At 41.5% G+C, this 19,875-nt stretch overlaps 1 protein-coding gene across 1 annotated transcript in view; it reads left to right on the top strand.

The window, feature by feature from the left end:
- The window catches only part of LOC142196312 (histamine H2 receptor-like), a 38,671-nt gene extending 19,035 nt beyond the window's left edge, over nucleotides 1–19,636 (top strand). The window contains exons 2-3 of the mRNA XM_075266460.1: nucleotides 6,376–6,552; nucleotides 18,931–19,636. Of these exons, the coding sequence (XP_075122561.1) occupies nucleotides 6,376–6,552; nucleotides 18,931–19,636 (883 nt within the window). The remainder of the gene's footprint in view (nucleotides 1–6,375; nucleotides 6,553–18,930) is intronic.
- The last annotated feature ends 239 nt before the right edge of the window (nucleotides 19,637–19,875 follow it).

Below are 19,875 nucleotides of genomic sequence, written 5' to 3' on the forward strand. Positions count from 1 at the left end.
ATGTGCGAAACTCTGTAGGGTGGGAGCTCGTGATTGAACCACAATCCAGAACGGAATTTACCATACTGTAATGGACAGATGTAATGATAAGGTACGGAAACCGATGTAAGGAAAATGAGCCAAAGTGATGCTTAGAAATCCTTAAAAGTGCATGTGCAAGGGTGAAATTCTCTAAGGATGATGGTCAATGATATGGAATTTCTCCGCCAAGATTAACTCTAATATTGTCGGGCAATGGTTATCTACAATTAGAAAGCGTTATAATCTCTCTTACGCTAGGTTCACACCTGCGTTGGGATTTCCATTCTTCAGGTCTGCTTGGGGTCCCGAAAAACAGAAACCCATTTAGACTATAATGGGGTCCACCAGGTCTCTGCTCAAAAAATGTGCATTTTTAAAGCAGAATGGGGTGACTGAAGATCGGGGAGAGAGTCGGATAAAAAAATGAAAACATTTTTTTTACATGGAAATCCCCTCTAATAAAATAGCTATGTGTTACTGATCTGTAAAGGAAAAGCTGCAAAAACAATGCCCCTTTGTCTGACATCACTTCCTGCTCTGCAGCTATTGGCTGAAGTTTCATCTTATAGACTTCCTGTTCTTCATGCGCTCCACATATACTGAACATACTGACAGCTCTCCCTATTTTATTGGCTTCTTTATGCTTTAAGGAGAACGTACAAGAAGAAGCAAATAAAAGGAAAGTAAGATCATGCACTGGGCGGGGTGCAGGAAGCTTCTGTGAAGGACATGATGTCAGAGGAAGAGGTGTTGTTTCATCAAATCCTACTGTACGGTCCAGTCACTTCCAGTAATTTTTTGTTACGTCTGTGATGGTGAAGACCTATAGTGTAGAGAACTAACTTATATATAAGGGACCATTGAAAGAATGATAGTGCCAGATTTCAGATGCTGTCCTGCTGTCTCGGATGGCCAGTAGCACGTCAAGATTTTAACTGTATCTTCATTCTCAGGACGCAGATACAGTTGATCACAATGGTGGAGCAGGAAGTCATCACCATATTCCTGCTCTACCATTCAAATTATGGTTCTGATATGTTATATGACCATGGTAACTTCATTTTACCAATAAGGAAAATTTCACCACCTCCAACAAGTCCAGCGAACTGGAGAGACATGGGATGTCAACACAGAACCCCACATTTAGTAAAAGCATGCCTCCTAACTGTCCCAGATCTGGCAGGATAGTGCCAGATTTCAGATGCTGTCCTGCTGTCTTGGATGGCCAGTAGCACGTCAAGATTTTAACTGTATCTTCATTCTCAGGACGCAGATACAGTTGATCACAATGGTGGAGCAGGAAGTCATCACCATATTCCTGCTCTACCATTCACCTTGTGCCCTCTGTCTCACTGCTTTTATGAGTGAGGAGGTGCTTGAAGATGTGAATAGACGGAGCCGTACATGTGTCTTATGTGCCCTCCTGTCCATCAACTGTGCTGGTATGGCAGGTCATCTGCTGTTAAGTGAATAGAGCTGAGCTGCAATAACATGTACGGCCTATGGACAACAGTGGAGTTGTAAAAACCTTTTTGTGTAATCCTGATAAATATCAGGATTCATAGTAGCCTCCTTATATATAGCTATGACAGGAGTTACTATTTCTTTACAAGCCAGAAAGACTTTATGGAATAAATAACCCACATCAATTTCTCCTCTCTCTATAAAGTATCCTCACATCCATATAAAGTCCCTTCTGTTGTATGGGGAGAGAGTGATACCATATGTAAAGTGAGTATACCGAGCAGTACTTACAGTAAAAGCAGTCATCAATTATAATGTGAAGGACACTTACCAGAGGAGACGCTTAAGACTCAAGACTCACCAATTTCAATCTTGCTTTCTTTGACATCTTAGCCCTGCTTTTATACACTTTGGTGTATTAAAGTGTGTAGATAAAAAGACAGACAGATAGAAGATGGAAAAGAGTCACAAGACCCCCAGTGTCACAATAGACGATGGATCTGCAGCTATCATTTATGTGTCTCCTATTGTAAATAGTGGAGCTTGGAATATCCCTTTAAGAATAACAGAGTCTTGTAATGGGTAATAGATCTAATATATAATACGCAGCCCCGTGCTCAGCCTCTCTCCACAAACTACAGGACTGAGCAGGCCCAAACTGTACTATGTAGAGCAATTGTCTTATCTACAGAGAGTTTGTTCTTTGTGTCAGATATCATGTATCTAATTATAACTACAGTTATACAATCCCATAAAGATACCATCTGTGCATGGAACAGAGACCCGACGTGTAAGAGAGAAAAGTCATATCAGGACCACATTAATAGTGCGATCACATAACAGAGAAGCTGCAAGAACAAGGGTACACGATAGATAGATAGATAGATAGATAGATAGATAGATAGATAGATAGATAGATAGATAGGAGATAGATAGATAGATAGATAGATAGATAGGAGATAGATAGATAGATAGATAGATAGATAGATAGATAGATAGGAGATAGATAGATAGATAGATAGATAGATAGATAGATAGGAGATAGATAGATAGATAGATAGATAGATAGATAGATAGATAGATAGATAGGAGATAGATAGATAGATAGATAGATAGATAGATAGGAGATAGATAGATAGATAGATAGATAGATAGATAGATAGATAGGAGATAGATAGATAGATAGATAGATAGATAGATAGATGATAGATAGATAGATAGATAGATAGATAGATAGATAGGAGATAGATAGATAGATAGATAGATAGATAGATAGGAGATAGATAGATAGATAGATAGATAGATAGATAGATAGATAGGAGATAGATAGATAGATAGATAGGAGATAGATAGATAGATAGATAGATAGATAGATAGATAGGAGATAGATAGATAGATAGATAGATAGATAGATAGATAGGAGATAGATAGATACGAGATAGATAGATAGATAGATAGATAGATAGATGGATAGATAGGAGATAGATAGATAGATAGATAGATAGATAGATAGATATTAGATAGATAGGTAGATAGATAAATAGACAGATATTAGATAGATAGATAGATAGATAGATAGATAGATAGATAGGAGATAGATAGATATTAGATAGGTAGATAGATAGATAGATAGATAGATAGATAGATAGATAGATAGGAGATAGATAGATATTAGATAGGTAGATAGATAGACAGATATTAGATAGATAGATAGATAGATAGATAGATAGATAGATAGATAGGAGATAGATAGATAGATAGATAGGAGATAGATAGATAGATAGATAGATAGATAGATAGATAGATAGATAGATAGGAGATAGATAGATAGATAGATAGATAGATGATAGATAGATAGATAGATAGATAGGAGATATATAGATAGATAGATAGATAGATAGATAGATAGATAGATAGATAGGAGATATATAGATAGATAGATAGATAGATAGATAGATAGATAGATACCCTTCATACTCTATGCAGGGGCCTCTGTAGAGCACTGGGGTGCCCTGAGTCTAAATAGATTGGGAGATGCTGCTATAATATAAGGGGGCATTGGGGGTGTTAACCTCTGAGGAATTGGGAATCCATAAATAAAGACTGTACAACTAATTAAAGAGGACCTTTCAACACTTTTGGGCACAGGCAGTGCTATATACTGCTGGAAAGCTGACAGTGCGCTGAATTCACTCGCACAGCGCGATTGGCGCCGCGAGGCAGAAGGACGTCTCTGGCTAATGGTCAGAAACGCCCTTCTGACCATAGAGCACTACGGTACCGGCACCGTAAGCTCTTCACACCGGGCACAGATCGGGAAAGCCGACAGTGCGCTGAATTCAGCGCACTGTCAGCTTTCCAGCAGTATATAACACTGCATGTGCCCAAAAGTGGTGAAAGGTCCTCTTTAAGTAGGAGGGATTATCAATAAGGGGCATACAGGGGATATTATTAATAAGGGGGCATACAGGGGGTATTATTAATAAGGGGGCATACAGGGGGTCTTATTCATTTCCAGGGGATTTTATATTATTATTGGGGAAAATGTAGACCAGTACCTTGAAAAGTGAGGAGACAAAGATGTCTGTGTGAAACCTTACAGAGACAAGTCATGATTAAAAAAGTGATCATTGTGGTCCAGTCAGGATGGAAGAGACGGGGAATGTGAACAATGACAGTACAATCAGTACAATGTTACCTGTGCAATATTCACTTACATGGTCTGCTGAGCCCTGCATAGAGTCGGTATCTGTCAGTATACCTGGGTAGGGGGCTTATTCTGATGTGCTTGCCCCTCCCCCCTTCCCATTCTTTCTGAACACCTAGCCACGCCTCTGGTGTACATATTTGGGACTCTTCACCGATATATCCAGGAATCATCTGTCCTGTCCACCCCCTGTGTGGTGCATAAGAGCAGACATCTAGTCTTAAGACTACCCAGAGCCTAATAAGTCGTCTTCTCCTTCTGCACTACACGGAATATTTTATTACATCTGACAGAACTCTGATATCTTTGCGCAGTTCTTCCCTTTTCTAATCATGTCCTGTTGCTTTTATAAGGAGCTGGAGCAACTCACAGCGGGGAGACCTGATCATTATTATGCATTTGTCATGGATCTGCTCCTTATACAAGACTCACAAAGCCACTTAATGCGTTTGAGGCTGGAATAACAAGGCTCGTGAGAATAGAATGAAATACCGGCCCGCGGAAAATGAGACTTTAACTTTAATTAGTTTTACAAAATTATAGTGTTCATCAAGTGAGTGGCCGAGAAAGATGTAGCAGAGCTAAGTGTGTGGGCTTTATGATTCAAGTCATTGGGATATCCTAAAGTATTATCTGTGAAGCACTGATAGCGGTGTCTGATAGACACCATGATAGTACTTATCATTATGATAGAAACCATGATAGTACTTAAGGGTTAAATATCATCCCTTAGACTCTGCAATGGAATTGCCAGAATTGTCATCTCCGGCAGCACAAGTAGCCCCATAGAAGTAAATGGAGAGTTGGCCACATAAGCGCACTTGGTCCTCCATCCTTCTGATCACCAGGAGGACCCGGAATTCGGGCCCTCAGAGAACAGCAACTTATCCTTTGTCCTTAGTTCATACTGGCACAACCCATTTAACCCTAGAGAACCTGCCATGTCCATGTATTGTACAGACGACTAAGTAATTTCAGTGAAATCCATGTAATACTTCATTTTCCCACTGGGGGTGCTGCAGGTGAATTGAACATTTGCTGCCAGACTCCATAGATGAGATCTGATCACTGCAATTGTTGTGGAGCTATTCTAACAAAAAGGGTTTGCCATAAGCAGCAAATACCTTTAACCCTTTCTTAACCCAACCCCAACTATTTAACCTATGTAATGTCATGATGAATATTAGGTAGCTCTTAAAGGGAGTGTGTCATCAGTAACTTGGTTAGCAATCTAATCCCGGTCCCTTTTAGTGGTGTCCCTACAGTTTCCAAGTATGGCTCTATTATTCAGCTTTTTAGCTCCCTCATATGTAAATTACGGGTAACAATTAGAGATGAGCGAGTAGTATTCGATTGAGTAGGTATTCGATTGAATACTATGGTATTCGAAATATTTGTACTTGATCGAATACTACTAGCTATTCGCAGTAAATATTCGATTCAGAGCCAGCATTGATTGGCCGAATGCTGTACAGTGTATAGCATTCGGCCAATCAATGCTGGTTCTGCAGCAGGCTCGTCTTCGCTAGTCGGGAGAGCTGGCAGCTTGCTGTTACGAGGGGGCTTACTTTTTATCAGCACAATTGCAAGCGCTGTGCAGTTAAAGCGCACGGACCCCATAGACTATAATGGAGTCCGTGCGCTTTAACTGCACAGCGCTCCTCCTAAACACTCTCCTCCTGCTACTCATGGACTTGGTGATTCTCCTTTAGTTGAATAGTGGTTGCCCATGAAACGCGCAATTTTTCCCATAGACTGTAATGGGATTCGATATTCGGTCGAGTAGTCGAATATTGAAAATGGGTCTCCAAACCTGAATAATAGAGGCATATTTGGTTTAGGTTTATAACCAGTTTACTGCCAACAGGATCCCTTTAATTGTTCAAGCCCATAAGGCTATATTCACATTACCAGCAAAATATCTATTATTGCAATCTGTCAGGGGGTCGGAAGAATGGACATTAACATTTCCTTTAAAAATCATCCATTTCTGTGAATGCAGCCTAAAAAAAATCAAAAGGTTATGGCTCTGGGAGATTGCAATAAGGCAAAAACGTAAAAACATGCTGCGCCCGCCAAGAAATGTTTCCTCCTGTGGTTTACTATGGAGAACTTTTCACTGCAGCGGTATATATCACTGATGTATCCGAGTGATGTACAGGGGCTCGTGTTTTATTTTTCAGTATCATCTATGAAGTCACCGGGATGTGGCTGTTCGGGAGACAATTCTGCAAGGTGTGGATCTCATTTGATGTGATGTTCTGCACGGCGTCCATCGTCACCCTGTGCTTTATCAGTCTGGACAGATACTGTTCTGTGGTCACTCCCTATCACTATTCCAAGAGGATGTCGCGTCGCAGGTGGGTGAAAGTTACCTTTACTTACATGACATAGACATTAGCAGTTTTATCACAAGCTTCAAAGTATTCTGACAGTAAATATAAAACGATGAATGTGATTGCAGCAGAAGAAGAGTGTGCTTATCTTTCTGGAGGCAGAGACCTATCTACTCCTGTCACATGGTTGTATGTGACGGTGTAATACATGGTATGACTAGGATAGGTCATGAAAGAAAACCGTTTCATGACCTATCCAAATACGCTAGCCAATTAGGTCTAGTAATTGATGACAGTAGCAGAAGAGTGAGCTTATATTGTTGGAGGCAGTGACCTGTACCTTCATGTAATTACATAAGTGATGTCCCAGGAATAGTGTCATGAAGGAGGTGATATTAGGGCATACTGTAGCTGATGATGGGAAAGATGACCGCAGGAGAGGAGGAGTGTGCTGCTCTTGTGGTTGGCAGTGACCTGTACACCTCTATTTCTGTCCAATCTAATCTAATCACACATCTGACACAGGCCATGTCATGAAGCCAGTGTGAATAAAATATTTAGGGGCCAATCTGATCATTGGAAATATAACATCAGCAAGATAGGAATTTGCTGATCTTGAGGGAGGCAGTGACCTGTCATATGATCATATTATTTAGGAAAATGCAACAGTGGCTGATACTTTTATGCAATGTTATCAACTAGCAGGATGGGTTAGCAAGATGGGATGTGACAGAGATAGTGACATGAAAGGGGTCGGAATATGAAATACTGAAGCTAAACAGATTATGATAATAATGGCAGCAGTAGAGGTGGAATATGTTGATGCCGAGGGAGGCAGTGACCTATACATTCAACTGGTTACTACTATGTAACCATGTAAAATATTTCTACGTGTCACAAATGGCATGCATTACATACTGTATGCCCAAAACTCTAACATCAAGTTACATATACTGAACCCTAATTAGCGCCCCCTATCATTCAGTAGCATAGGCAATTGACAAGCAATCATTAACCTTGTTCTCTCATAGAATATGATTTTAGACAATGGTCAGTCAGTATTTTGAAGCATATTTGGATGTCAGACTTCCAGCCAGGACAGATTTATGAAGTAGCTAAAAATTAGGCCAATGCTTTTCGCAACATTTTCTTTCCTTCCATTGAAAAGACATCAACACTTCACGTTCTGCCAATTTCTGTGAGCAAGAAAGACTGAAAATCTGCGATTACTTTGTAATCTTTGAGTCTTTGTAAAAATGATTATAGTAAATGTGAAACATTAAAGAGGCAAGTGAAAGTAGGACAATCCATGGAGAAACGAAAACACAAAACAATAAATTCCAAAGTCTTTTGGCCGTCAACAAACTCTCTGGATTCTATCCGTGTCTCGAGGCTCGTTCCATGGCCAAAAAATCCAAACTCCTTCTTTACTGGAGCTTTTCCCAGCCCACGACAAATGGCTGCTCCACTTTGATAACTTTTTGTAGAATGTTGTTGGATGATAATTTAGCAATCAATCACACAAAGGAATAACAACTATGACCAAGCAAAATGATCAGTATTTAAAGGGGTGTGCCAACTGGGGACCGAATGGAGACTCTCCATTGCATCCTTGGCCAAATGGAGAGATAAGTATATAGTGATTGTTATTTTAAGCCAGGGTGCAAAAAAAATGAGTTGGAACACCCCTTTAACAGAATCCCATTATCACATTTGTAAAACAACTTATAGAAAGGTCAAGTGTAGCGTTTACAATCGTACTTTCTCATCTCCAATCTTCAAGTGTTCCTAAGTGGTCTTGTGTGAGGATGTCCTTGGTATAGCAAGGTGATAAAGCTGCTGTCCCTGACACTTGAGTCACTCCAATCAGGATCTTGGGAATACTTGAGGGCTCAGAAGTCAATAACCACCAGTCTATATGTAGTGATTTTATCCTAGAAAGAAATTGCTGTATTTGAGGACAGTGTATAGTCCAACACTGACTGCTGAAATTGTAACCAGAAAGGAGCACGGTAGATAAAATATATTACATACTCCCTCTTTATTAATGCAATTCTAAGATGGAACGTAAATTCTCAGTTTTAAAGTCTAAAGTGACTGTGATGGCAGCCTAGGGGCTAAGTGAAGACCCTGACCATGAAGACCATGTCTCAGACAGGGTGCCCATCTATGGATAATATATTCCAAAATAGATGTTTTAATAAAAGATATAAAATAACATTTAAAAACACAAAGAATAAAAGTTTAAATTTGAGGGGCAACAGTGGTTAGCACTACAGCCTTGCAGCGGTGGAGTCCTGGTTCGAATCCTGCCAAGGACATCAAGGAGTTTGTATATTCTCCCCGTGTTTGCATGGATTTCGTCCCATACTCCGAAGACATACTGATAGGGAAAAATTAATATTGTGATTCCTATGTGGGGCTATTATTTATGCTTACTTATATAGTGCCATCATATTCCGATATTATCAGTCACTGTCCCATATAGGGCTCCCTATCTACATTCTCCATCAGTATGTCTTTGGTGTGTGGGAGGAAACCCACGGGGAAAACATACAAACTCCTTGCAGATGTTGCCCTTGGCAGGATTTGAACCCAGGACTCCAGCGCTGCAAGGCTACAGTGCTAACCACTGAGCCACTGTGCTGCTCAGGGGGCTCGAAATCGACCTAAAAAAAAGTTTACATTTGATTCACCTCCCAAAATAATTGAATCAAAAAGTCGAGTATACTCCAAAATGATATCGATAAAATACAGCTTGTCTTGAAAAAAACCTCTGTAGATGGAAATCTAAAAAAAAATTCTGCAAGTAATGCAAAAATTAAAATCGAGTTCTGAAAACTACTATGATCTAATGTAAATAATGTACAGTAATGAGTGATGTGAAAAATGAACCTGAAAATAATAGTGGAACTGCATTTTTTTACCCATTTTACCCCACAAATATATATATATATTTTTTTTACTCTTTTGCAATACATTGTATTTTTAATGCCACTAATGTTCCTTATCATTTGTTTCCTATATGTATGTAAACAGGAAAATACTAGAGCAGGGCGGAAACAATGGAAACAAATAATCTGGAAAGGGTTAAACTTCCACATACACATGCAGGGATTTTGAGCTAAATGCAGACATCCGAGACCAGTTGTATGTATGGAGAGGTGATTTTCTAACCAAATATCCCTCTGCTTGAGCATAATAGGAGGTTGTAGAAGAACCTTCCATTGTAAGGTATTGTAGCAGCCATCACTCCTATCTAATAATGATCATTATCTGATGGGATCCTCTATATGCCAAGTGTCTGCACACACTGTATTACCGCAGCATCGCAAGCGACAGCTCCATTGTTCCCCGTCACTTAGAGATGTCTCACATGTGGCGGCTCTCAGAGATAATATTTTAATGGACAGGCCCATATTACAGCGTAGACAATCCAGACTTTATACGCCTAATATATGAATGATAGAAACATCTTTAATGTTCCGCACGGATAGATAGGGTCACTGGCATTCACGGAAAAATTGGCAATTTCTGCTAAATACACATCTGTTCTCTTATATAAATCAGTCAGGCTGCTGGTGTGGCCATGGATAAAGCTAGGAATTACAATATAATAGAGTCCTAGGGCTTCGGTACATTTATAAGATTTCTCATTGTTAGTATTAGTGACAAGAAGCTCTGAGAGCGTATCTATCTCCGGAGGACCTGGGACGCCTGTATATTACACACATAATCCAATTGATTCAATTTAGAAATGTCTAATACTTCATTCTTCCTATGGTGGCGCCAGGGCCGCCATCAGGAATTTTGGGGTCCCATACGCCCTAAGTGTATCCCCCCTCCCCCCCCGCCATTTTAAAACTACTTTATTTTGCAACCTACCAATTATGTATTAAAATTTTCTCTACCTCTGTAGGCAATGAGTCGATTCATGTCCCTCCATCTCTGCCCCCAGATTCATGTCCCCCATCTCTGCCCCCAGATTCATGTCCCTCCATCTCTGCCCCCAGATTCATGTCCCCCATCTCTGCCCCCAGATTCATGTCCCTCCATCTCTGCCCCCAGATTCATGTCCCTCCATCTCTGCCCCCAGATTCATGTCCCTCCTGTGGGACACGTCACCGGAATCGTGAATGTCCCGCGGAAATCGGGACGGTTGGGAGGTATGCTCGGTGAGCAGCACCGAGCTCCAGTTCCTTGCACAGGTGCAGTACTCCCGCTCGTCAGCTTCAATACGGGTAGTACTGCGCCTGTGCGAGGAGCTGGAGCTCGGCTCTGCTCACTGGGCACAATGACTGCTGCGGGCGCCAGGGGGCCGGCACACCGTGGCGGGCCAAAACCGGGCCCCCCCCCCCATTTTCAATTTGGCCGGGCCCCTGACGCCAGTAGCAATAATACTGGCCTATCAGCAGCCATGGATGGCTCTGCAGGGCAATTGAACACCTGCTGCAAAGGGTTAAAGCTGATCGCTGCCACCAGCGATCAGTGGATTTTTGGGGAATCCTTTCAACGAACAACTGTTGTCCAAAGTAAACAGACTTTTTAAGGAGACCACAGGATTATACAGTATATAAGCAGTTTTGACCATGATGATTGTGGAAGACTTGCACAAATTGGTGTTTTCTTGGTAAATGGCCCACGTGGCGTTCCATAGCAAAAAAGTTCGGCAGCAATACATCGCGGTTCTTCCCACTGCGCTTTAGACATAAAATTTGCAGAGGTTTCTTCTGCAGACTTTCTGTTCAATTATACTTATGGGGGAAAAAAGGAAAGACACCGAGCGCACCAAATGTATATAGATATATGTACGGTATGGAGTGACCCGATGGCCTCTCACCTTACGAGGTTGTGAACAGTCACAACACCCTGTATCGCATGTAGATAATAGAAATAAGCGAGTAGGTATTCGATCGACTATTACGATATTCAACATATTTGATTCCGATCGAATACCACGTGGTAAACACAGTAAAAATTTGTATCCCCTCCCACCTTCCCTGGCGCTTTTTTTGCACCAATAACTGTGCAGGGGAGGTGGGACAGGAAGCAGGAAAACGTAGGCATCGAAAAAAATGGGAAAAAGTCATTGGCTGGCTAAATCATGTGACCTCCAATTTATAAGAATAGTGTCAGCCATGTTTGCATCATTTGCGGCTTGGTGATACTGTAGATAGGGAGAGACATGCTGAGGGCTAGAGAGGGATTAGCTTATTCTAGGCAGGCAGGAAACATTGGCAGAGCTACACTGCTTGATGAGTGTATATACACCACTAGTATATACACTCATTCTGCAGCGCATTTCGACAAAAAGCCCTTTTTAGGGCTCCAGTTCACTATCACTGGTATACACTACATAGTCCCATAGGGGTGAGAAGCTAGCAGTTGTCCTTGCATTCGCCATATACGGTAGTAGATAAACGCCATATCTATCTACCCTCCATGTATACTTTACACAAACTGATGTATACAAGTCTTATATCTATATACCCTCCGTGTATACTTCAAACATACTGATGTATACAAGTGTTTTTGTTCACTCACGTTGTACCTGTGCCATTGGGTGAGAAGAAAGCTGTATACTCTCATCCGGTATATACGTCAGTATATACGCTCAATATATCTACCCTCTGTGTATACAAAAAAAGCATACACTTGTATACATCAGTTTGTGAACCCACTCATTCCTGTATACTGTCATCCGGTATATATGGCGTTTACCTACTACCGTATATCTGCTTGTGCAAGTCCGAAATCACACCAAGGGGCAAAAATTTAAAAAAGCTGGTGAAAGGCTCAACTCTCGTCAAGGGCCTAAGGGCTCTGAGAAGAGAAGACTTACAATAAAACTCCAGTCCTTAAAAATTCCAAAATTATCTTTGAAGAAAAACTTTTCTACCTGCCATTCTTCAGCAACTCTCAATAAATCAAATACAAATCTATTGATATTCAGATATTCCAACATGAAGTCAGCCATGTGTGCCAGAGTGTTAATCGGCATGACTTGGCTGCCCCCACCCAAAGGGTCACTCTCCATTTCCTTTTCTTCCTCCTCTTCCTCCTCCCCTTCGCCCCATCCATGCTGAAGCAATGGGACGCACTGAACTTCCCCGCTAGCCTCGTGTGTGAGAATGACATCACTTGCGACTTCATCCTCCTCGTCTTCCTCCGTCATTCAACACTGAGAAGCTGAGAGGAGTGCGCTCTCAGTATCTAGCTGTGATGGGTCTGCTCCTGTCCCAGACTCCTCAGCGTGCAATGCGTTATCTCTGATGGCGATGAGGGATTCTCACATCACACAGAGGAGCGGGATGGTTACGCTCACTAATACGTAAAGAACCAAAGGACCGCGCTCGCAGGTCAAAGAATTTATTGAGAGAAAACTGAAGTGCACAACACAGACTCTCCGTGTTTCGGGCTTAAATGCCCTTTATCAAGTGCATAAACTATTTAAAAACACAAAGCATAGAAAAAGTATAAAACAAAAATATTGCACAAAAAATGCATAAAAGACATTGTTAAAAACAAACCAATAAAAGTCAAACCAATGTAAAACCATTTTTAAAAGGATAGTCGTGTACCACTTCGGGAATAAACTTATTATACAGCATGTGTTGACAATAAATTGGGAAAATATAAAAGACGAAACATCTTTGTTGTTTACATCTAAAAGTATCTTTCTGAGACATCACGTCATCATGACAACATGAGACACTCAATAACCACACCTTTTTGTAGCTCCCTGCAGCAAGATCACAAAGGGCTAGTTCACACGTGAACTGCCCGCGCAGGTTTTGACACAGAGAGAGACGCGGCGAGCCGCGTCTCTCTCTTGTCAAAAACCCGCCCGCCGCGACCATCGCTGTCGCGGCTTAACCCTCTGCTGTCGGCTCAAATGAATGAGCCGACATAGGAGGGAGCTGCCGGGGGCGGAAGCCGCGCGGCTGAGACTGCGCGGCTTCCGCCTGAAGAAAGGACATGTCCTTTCTTTTCTCCGCTAGCAGCAGCTCGCCGCTAGCGGAGAACAGAAGCCCGGCGGTCTCCATAGACCACCATTATAAGGGGAGGTTTTGGACGCGAAATCCGCTGTCAAAAACCTCCCCTTATACTCACGTGTGAACTAGCCCAAACTAAGAGACTAGGTCCCAAAAAGAAAAGAACAGAACATATAGGGAGCTGGAAATGGCCTCTTACCTTTACGCTGGTTAGCACAGACATAGTTGTCAAGAGGCAGAGCCGTCCTATTTAACCCCTTCCCGCCGATGGCATTTTTTGATTTTCGTTTTTCGTTTTTGACTCCCCTCCTTCTAAACCCCATAACTTTTTTATTTCTCCGCTCCCAGAGTCATATGAGGTCTTAATTTTTGCGGGACAATTTTTTCTTCATGATGCCACCATTAATTATTCTATATAATGTACTGGGAAGCAGGAAAAAAATTCAGAATGGGGTGGATTTGAAGAAAAAATGCATTTCTGCGACTTTCTTACGGGCTTTGGTTTTACGGCGTTCACTGTGCAGCCAAAATGACCTGTCCCCTGTATTCTGTGTTTCGGTACGGTTCCAGGGATACCAAATTTATATGGTTTTATTTACATTTTGACCCCTAAAAAAAATTCCAAAACGGTGTTAAAAAATTTTTTTTCTAAAAGTCGCCATATTCCGACGGCCGTAACTTTTTTATACATAGGTGTACAGGGATGCATAGGGCGTCTTTTTTTGCAGGGCCGGGTGTACTTTTTAGTTCTATCATTTTCGGGAAATGTTATTGCTTTGATCACTTTTTATTCAAATTTTTATCAGAATTAAAACAGTGAAAAAACGGCGGTTTGGCACTTTTGACTATTTTTCCTGCTACGGCGTTTACCGAACAGGAAAAATATTTTTATAGATTTGTAGAGCGGGCGATTTCGGACGCGGGGATACCTAACATGTATGTGTTTCACAGTTTTTAACTACTTTTATATTTGTTCTAGGGAAAGGGGGGTGATTTGAACTTTTAATACTTTTTATATTTTTTTATATTTTTTTTTTTTTACTTTTTTTTTTTATTTTTTTTTTGCATTTATTAGACCCCCTAGGGGTGTTGAACCCCAGGGGGTCTGATCACTAATGCAATGCATTACAATGCTAATGCATTGCAATGCATTGCAAAAAATCATCATCTCTTTTGCAGGCTGTATACACCAGCCTGCAAAAGAGAGAATTTGCAGACTGGCTGGGAGCCCTTAACAAGGCTCCCGGCTGTCATGGCAACGGGGGGGTCGGCCCTGGAGCATGCTCCAGGAGCCGGCGATCCCTGCCAAAATGGCGGCGCCCATGCGCCGCCGGGAAGATGGCGCCTCCGGCGCCTTTGACAGCAGCGCCGGAGGGGTTAATGCCTCCGATCGGTCCGGGGACCGATCGGAGGCATTAGAGCCGGTTGTCTACTGCTTAAAGCAGTAGACACCCGGCGGCTATGACGGCCGCCCGGCTCCCGGGCGGTTGCCATAGTTACAGACCCGACATGCGCCGTACTATTACGGCGCATGTCGGGAAGGGGTTAAAGCTCCGTAGTGTACCGCGCATAACGCCAGTTTCCGACTCCGCTTCCTGTTTGGAAGACGATGGGCCGGAGGTGCGTCATGCGTTCCACCGTGGAACGCACAAAAGATCTTGCACATGCGCGGTGTACCTCTGGCCCCCAAGACCAAAAGATACATATTCTTAGCATTTACATTACATAACATGAGGTGCTTAGAAGGAAGGAAAACCCTAAAGTTAAAGTAATATTTAGAAATAGCTAAATGATATAACAACAAAAATGTGTTAAAATATACAGAATAAGGTTTAACTTTAAACTGGAAACTATCCACCCCTGAGTGGATAGTAAAGTTGGTCCACTTATTTATTCATTTATTTACATCTTCTGATGCTATATTTAGTCCAGCTGGATACATTGTGTTTAATTTGAAGAGCCAGAACATTTCCCTTTTATTTAGCGTTCCTAACCTGTCAGTAGTTTCAGGTGGAACCCAATCAATTGGTGTAACCGAAAAACCACTAAAATCCTTATTGTGGAATTTGGCTGCGTGGCGAGAAACACTATGGTTCATAAACCCATTTATAGTGTTGGAGCGATGTTTGCTCAGACGTTCACTTAATTGGCGGGTGGTCCTGCCAATGTATTGGAGGCCACATGGGCACTCCAAAAGATAAATTACAAATGTGGAGGCACAGTCTAATCGATGTTTCAATTTATAAGTTTCATTAGTAGTGAAACTAACTATTTCAGATGTGCGGTGTTTGATGTTATTACAACATTTACATCTATTACGGCCGCATCTGAAACTCCCTTTAGGGAGCTCAGATGTTATTTTTTTGGCTTGCTTAATTGGACGTAAATTGCTCGGAGCTACCAAACTCTTAAGAGTCCTTGCTCTTCTAAATGTAAAATTTGGTTTTTTCGGAAGAGTTTTCGTCAGAAAGGGATCATTTAATAGTACCAACCAATGTTTATTGATTATTCTCCTTATATAATTGTGGGAGGAGCTATAGGCTGTTATAAAATTAAGATTGAAATTGGCTGTAGTTGTGGGGTGTTTAGATGCTATACATTCTACCTGGCTCATATCATTCACTCTCTGACAAGCCGCTGAGATGATTCGGCGAGGATAACCTTTTGTATGAAATCTGTTTGACATAATCTCACTCTGCTTTCTATAATCCACATCCCTGGTACAGTTACGTCTAAGCCGACGGAACTGTCCGAAAGGGACGTTACATTTCCACTTTTTGTAGTGGAGGCTATTAAAGTCTAAAAGACTATTACAGTCAACGGATTTAAAAAAGGTCTTAGTGTAAATTTTATCATCCTCACTGATCAGGATGAGGTCCAAATATTCTATTTTCTTAGGGTCCGATTTCCCAGATGGACTCCTCAAATACGTGTGGTATCTCACATAAGTCTGCCATCCATAGGCACTCATGGTTGAGAAACTGACTTTGATGAACCCTTCGCTAGAATCCCATTCACATTGCCCTGACTGTAAAACGCCACGTGGGGCCCTGGTCTAAAGGAGCTATCTGGAGTAAATTAAAAACACACTTGCCCCGGGTCCTTGGTTCAGCTGGTTGGCCTAAGTAGTGTAACAGACCCCCTTCTCGTCAAACTAAAAAGTGACAGGTGCCCTGCCCCTTTTTTGATGTAACCACGCCCCTTTTATTATATGACCACGCCCCCTTTTATATGATTATTTTTGACGTCACTACGGCCATTTTATAATTAACCCCCCACACACACACACCCCCTCCCACCCCCCACCCCCAACCCCCTTTATAAATATGATGCTACGCCCCTTTTTATATAAGCTCTCCTTTTGCGCTGGCATAAATGATATTTCTTTGATAGAAAGGAATATCATTCATTTCAGCGCAAAAAGTGCCCGCCCCCCTTTTTATATATATGCTTCTCTCCTTTTGCGCTGGCATAAATGATATTTCTTTGATAGAAAGGAATATCGTTCATTTCAGCGCAAAAGTGTCAGCCCACTTTTTATATATGCTTCTCCTTTTGCACTGGCATGAATGATATTTCTTTAAGGAATATCACTCAGTCCATCGCAAAAGTGTCTATAGTTTTATTTAAGATAAATAATATACCTATTTATTGTTGATGTAACCAGCTATGTACTTCAGCACGCTGCGTGGCGTCATGAGTCAAGCTCCTACACATCCACCCCAGAAGACGGCAAGACATATTGTGACATGGCCGTACAAAGTTCCCCTAATACAACTATGGACCGTGCTTCTGCGCAAGCGTGTAGCGCAAAAACATGTCTTGACATGTAGAGGACCTGGCCACAATGAGCGATTGGCATGACCGCGCATGGCTTTTCAGCAGAACTTATGGTACATTCTGCGTACGAGCAAAAACCACAAACTGGAGGGTATATTTAATTCGGCCATTGAGCTGAAAAACATGTTCCAGCCGGGAGGCTCTGTTATCTAATGTGACCTTATGTGACAATGAAAACATTTGAATGGTGTTTGAAAAACCTGATAAACAATTGAGTGGTTTTAGAGCCTGTTCATTTGACTAAGTTTATTGTGCTGTGACATTCTGAATAAACCTTTTTAAATAATTATTGTGTGTTTGTTAGTTTTCTCACATAATGTATGTATTTAAGAGTTCATGACACTCAGGCCATTCAATTGTTTTCATTGTCACATAAGGTTACATTAGATACTAGGTCTCTCAAACCCATTCAACTGTTTACCAGGCTCTCAAACACCATTCAAATGTTTTCATTGACACATAAAGTCACATTAGATACCAGGCTCTCAAAACATTCAATTGTTTACCAGGCTCTAAAACCACTCAATTGTTTATCAGGTTTTTCAAACACCATTCAAATGTTTTCATTGTCACATAAGGTCACATTAGATAACAGAGCCTCCCGGCTGGAACATGTTTTTCAGCTCAATGGCCGAATTAAATATACCCTCCAGTTTGTGGTTTTTGCTCGTATGCAGAATGTACCATAAGTGTATAAGTAATTATAAAATGGCCGTAGTGACGTCAAAAATAATCATATAAAAGGGGGCGTGGTCATATAATAAAAGGGGCGTGGTTACATCAAAAAAGGGGCGGGGCACCTGTCACTTTTTAGTTTGACGAGAAGGGGGTCTGTTACACTACTGGCCTACGTTCCCTCCAGTACATGGAATGCCTGGGCCAAGTCTTGCAGCGGGTGGTGTGACCAATCACAGGTCTGAGCCTTCACATGCTGGGTAACGGTGTTACATCAGCCATCATGTCACCAGTACTGAGCATATGGCCGCTGAGGCCAGTGATTGATCACAGTGGTCACCCTCAACCCAATTTCAGCTGTGGCAGTCTGTAGACCAGAAGGAGAAGGCGATGCACTGCCTGAATGTTATGTTACCCTACCCCTGTCCTGATCCTTGATTTTATCCAAACAACCCCTTTAATATTGATGACTTCTTCACTGATCAACTGAAATCATTGGAACAGGCACAGCTCCATACACTTTGTAGTGGCCGTTAAGTGGTACTACAGTTCTCTCCCATTCACTCAAATGATAGGGCCAGCTGTAGGGCCATTCATGTCCACTACACAATATCCAGAGCCACGTCTAACCAAAGCACCATGGCTCCTTCAGCTGATCAGTGGGGGCCTCTACTGATTCTGATATTGACCACTATCTTAATGATCGATCATCGGAATCAGAGTACCAGAAAAACTGTTTGAGTTGACTTAATGATCCAAAGATCTGAAAATACATTCTTCATTCATGTTCACAGAAAATTTTTAGGACATCTCAATATTAGATCTGTATATAAGCCAAAATAGTCTTGGTTTTCTTTGAAAGATATTGAGTTAACCTCTTGTTTCTCTGCAGATGTATTATTATGACGGTGACTATATGGGTCTACTCCTCCTTAATCTCCTTCCTCCCGGTCATGCAAGGCTGGAATGAAATACCAGGCATAGACTTCGATAACGGGAAGGAGTGCATCTTTGTGACCAACTGGACCTTTGCGATTGTTGCATCTTCTCTGGCCTTCTACATCCCATTTATGATCATGTGCAGTATGTATTTCTTCATCTACAGAGCTTCCCGTCTGAAGGCAACTCGAATTGTCTCCCAGACTCTCGATCTCCATTACCATCCAAACAGCAAACGACAAAACAACTTACAACTTGAACATAAAGCCACCAGGACCATGAGTATCATCATCTCGGTCTTTGTCATGTGCTGGCTACCTTACTTCGTCTTGAATGTTTGGATTGCAGCAAAGGGTACGAGTTCCACCAGCGCCATCCTGGTCAATGCTTTCAAATATATGACATGGTTGGGATACTGCAACTCCACTATCAATCCTATGTTATATGCTTTTCTGAACAGAGACTTCCAAAGAGCTCTCAAAAAGCTTCTTATTTGTAGACGTTGGAGATCCCAGGTGGACATTGGAGAAGACATGGTCTCCATTGTCACCTTTTCTAAGACTGCTCAAGATCCGGACTACAACATTAAGTTGCCAATGCCTAACTGCGTGTTGAAGAGCAAGCAAGTGATGAAATGTCCACCTGCAGTTCACTACTAACCTGGGATTTAGGTCTTCTGATGTCCTCATTGATAAGGTGGGATCCAAGTGAAGACCTGGTGGAATTTATACTTTATGGCCTGACTAATTTGGAAAAACATTGATGGTTAGATACAATCATCCTAATAGTCGTGACCGGGCACAGCTACAGTTGGAATTGCTTTATAGAAAATATGTTTTTGCTAATTTTTTTCCAAAAATAAATTAAAACACCAAGAACCGAGACTTCAATTTTGTGA

The sequence above is a fragment of the Leptodactylus fuscus genome, chromosome 1 (assembly GCF_031893055.1).
Source record: "Leptodactylus fuscus isolate aLepFus1 chromosome 1, aLepFus1.hap2, whole genome shotgun sequence".
In the NCBI taxonomy this organism is placed as follows: Eukaryota; Metazoa; Chordata; class Amphibia; order Anura; family Leptodactylidae; genus Leptodactylus; species Leptodactylus fuscus.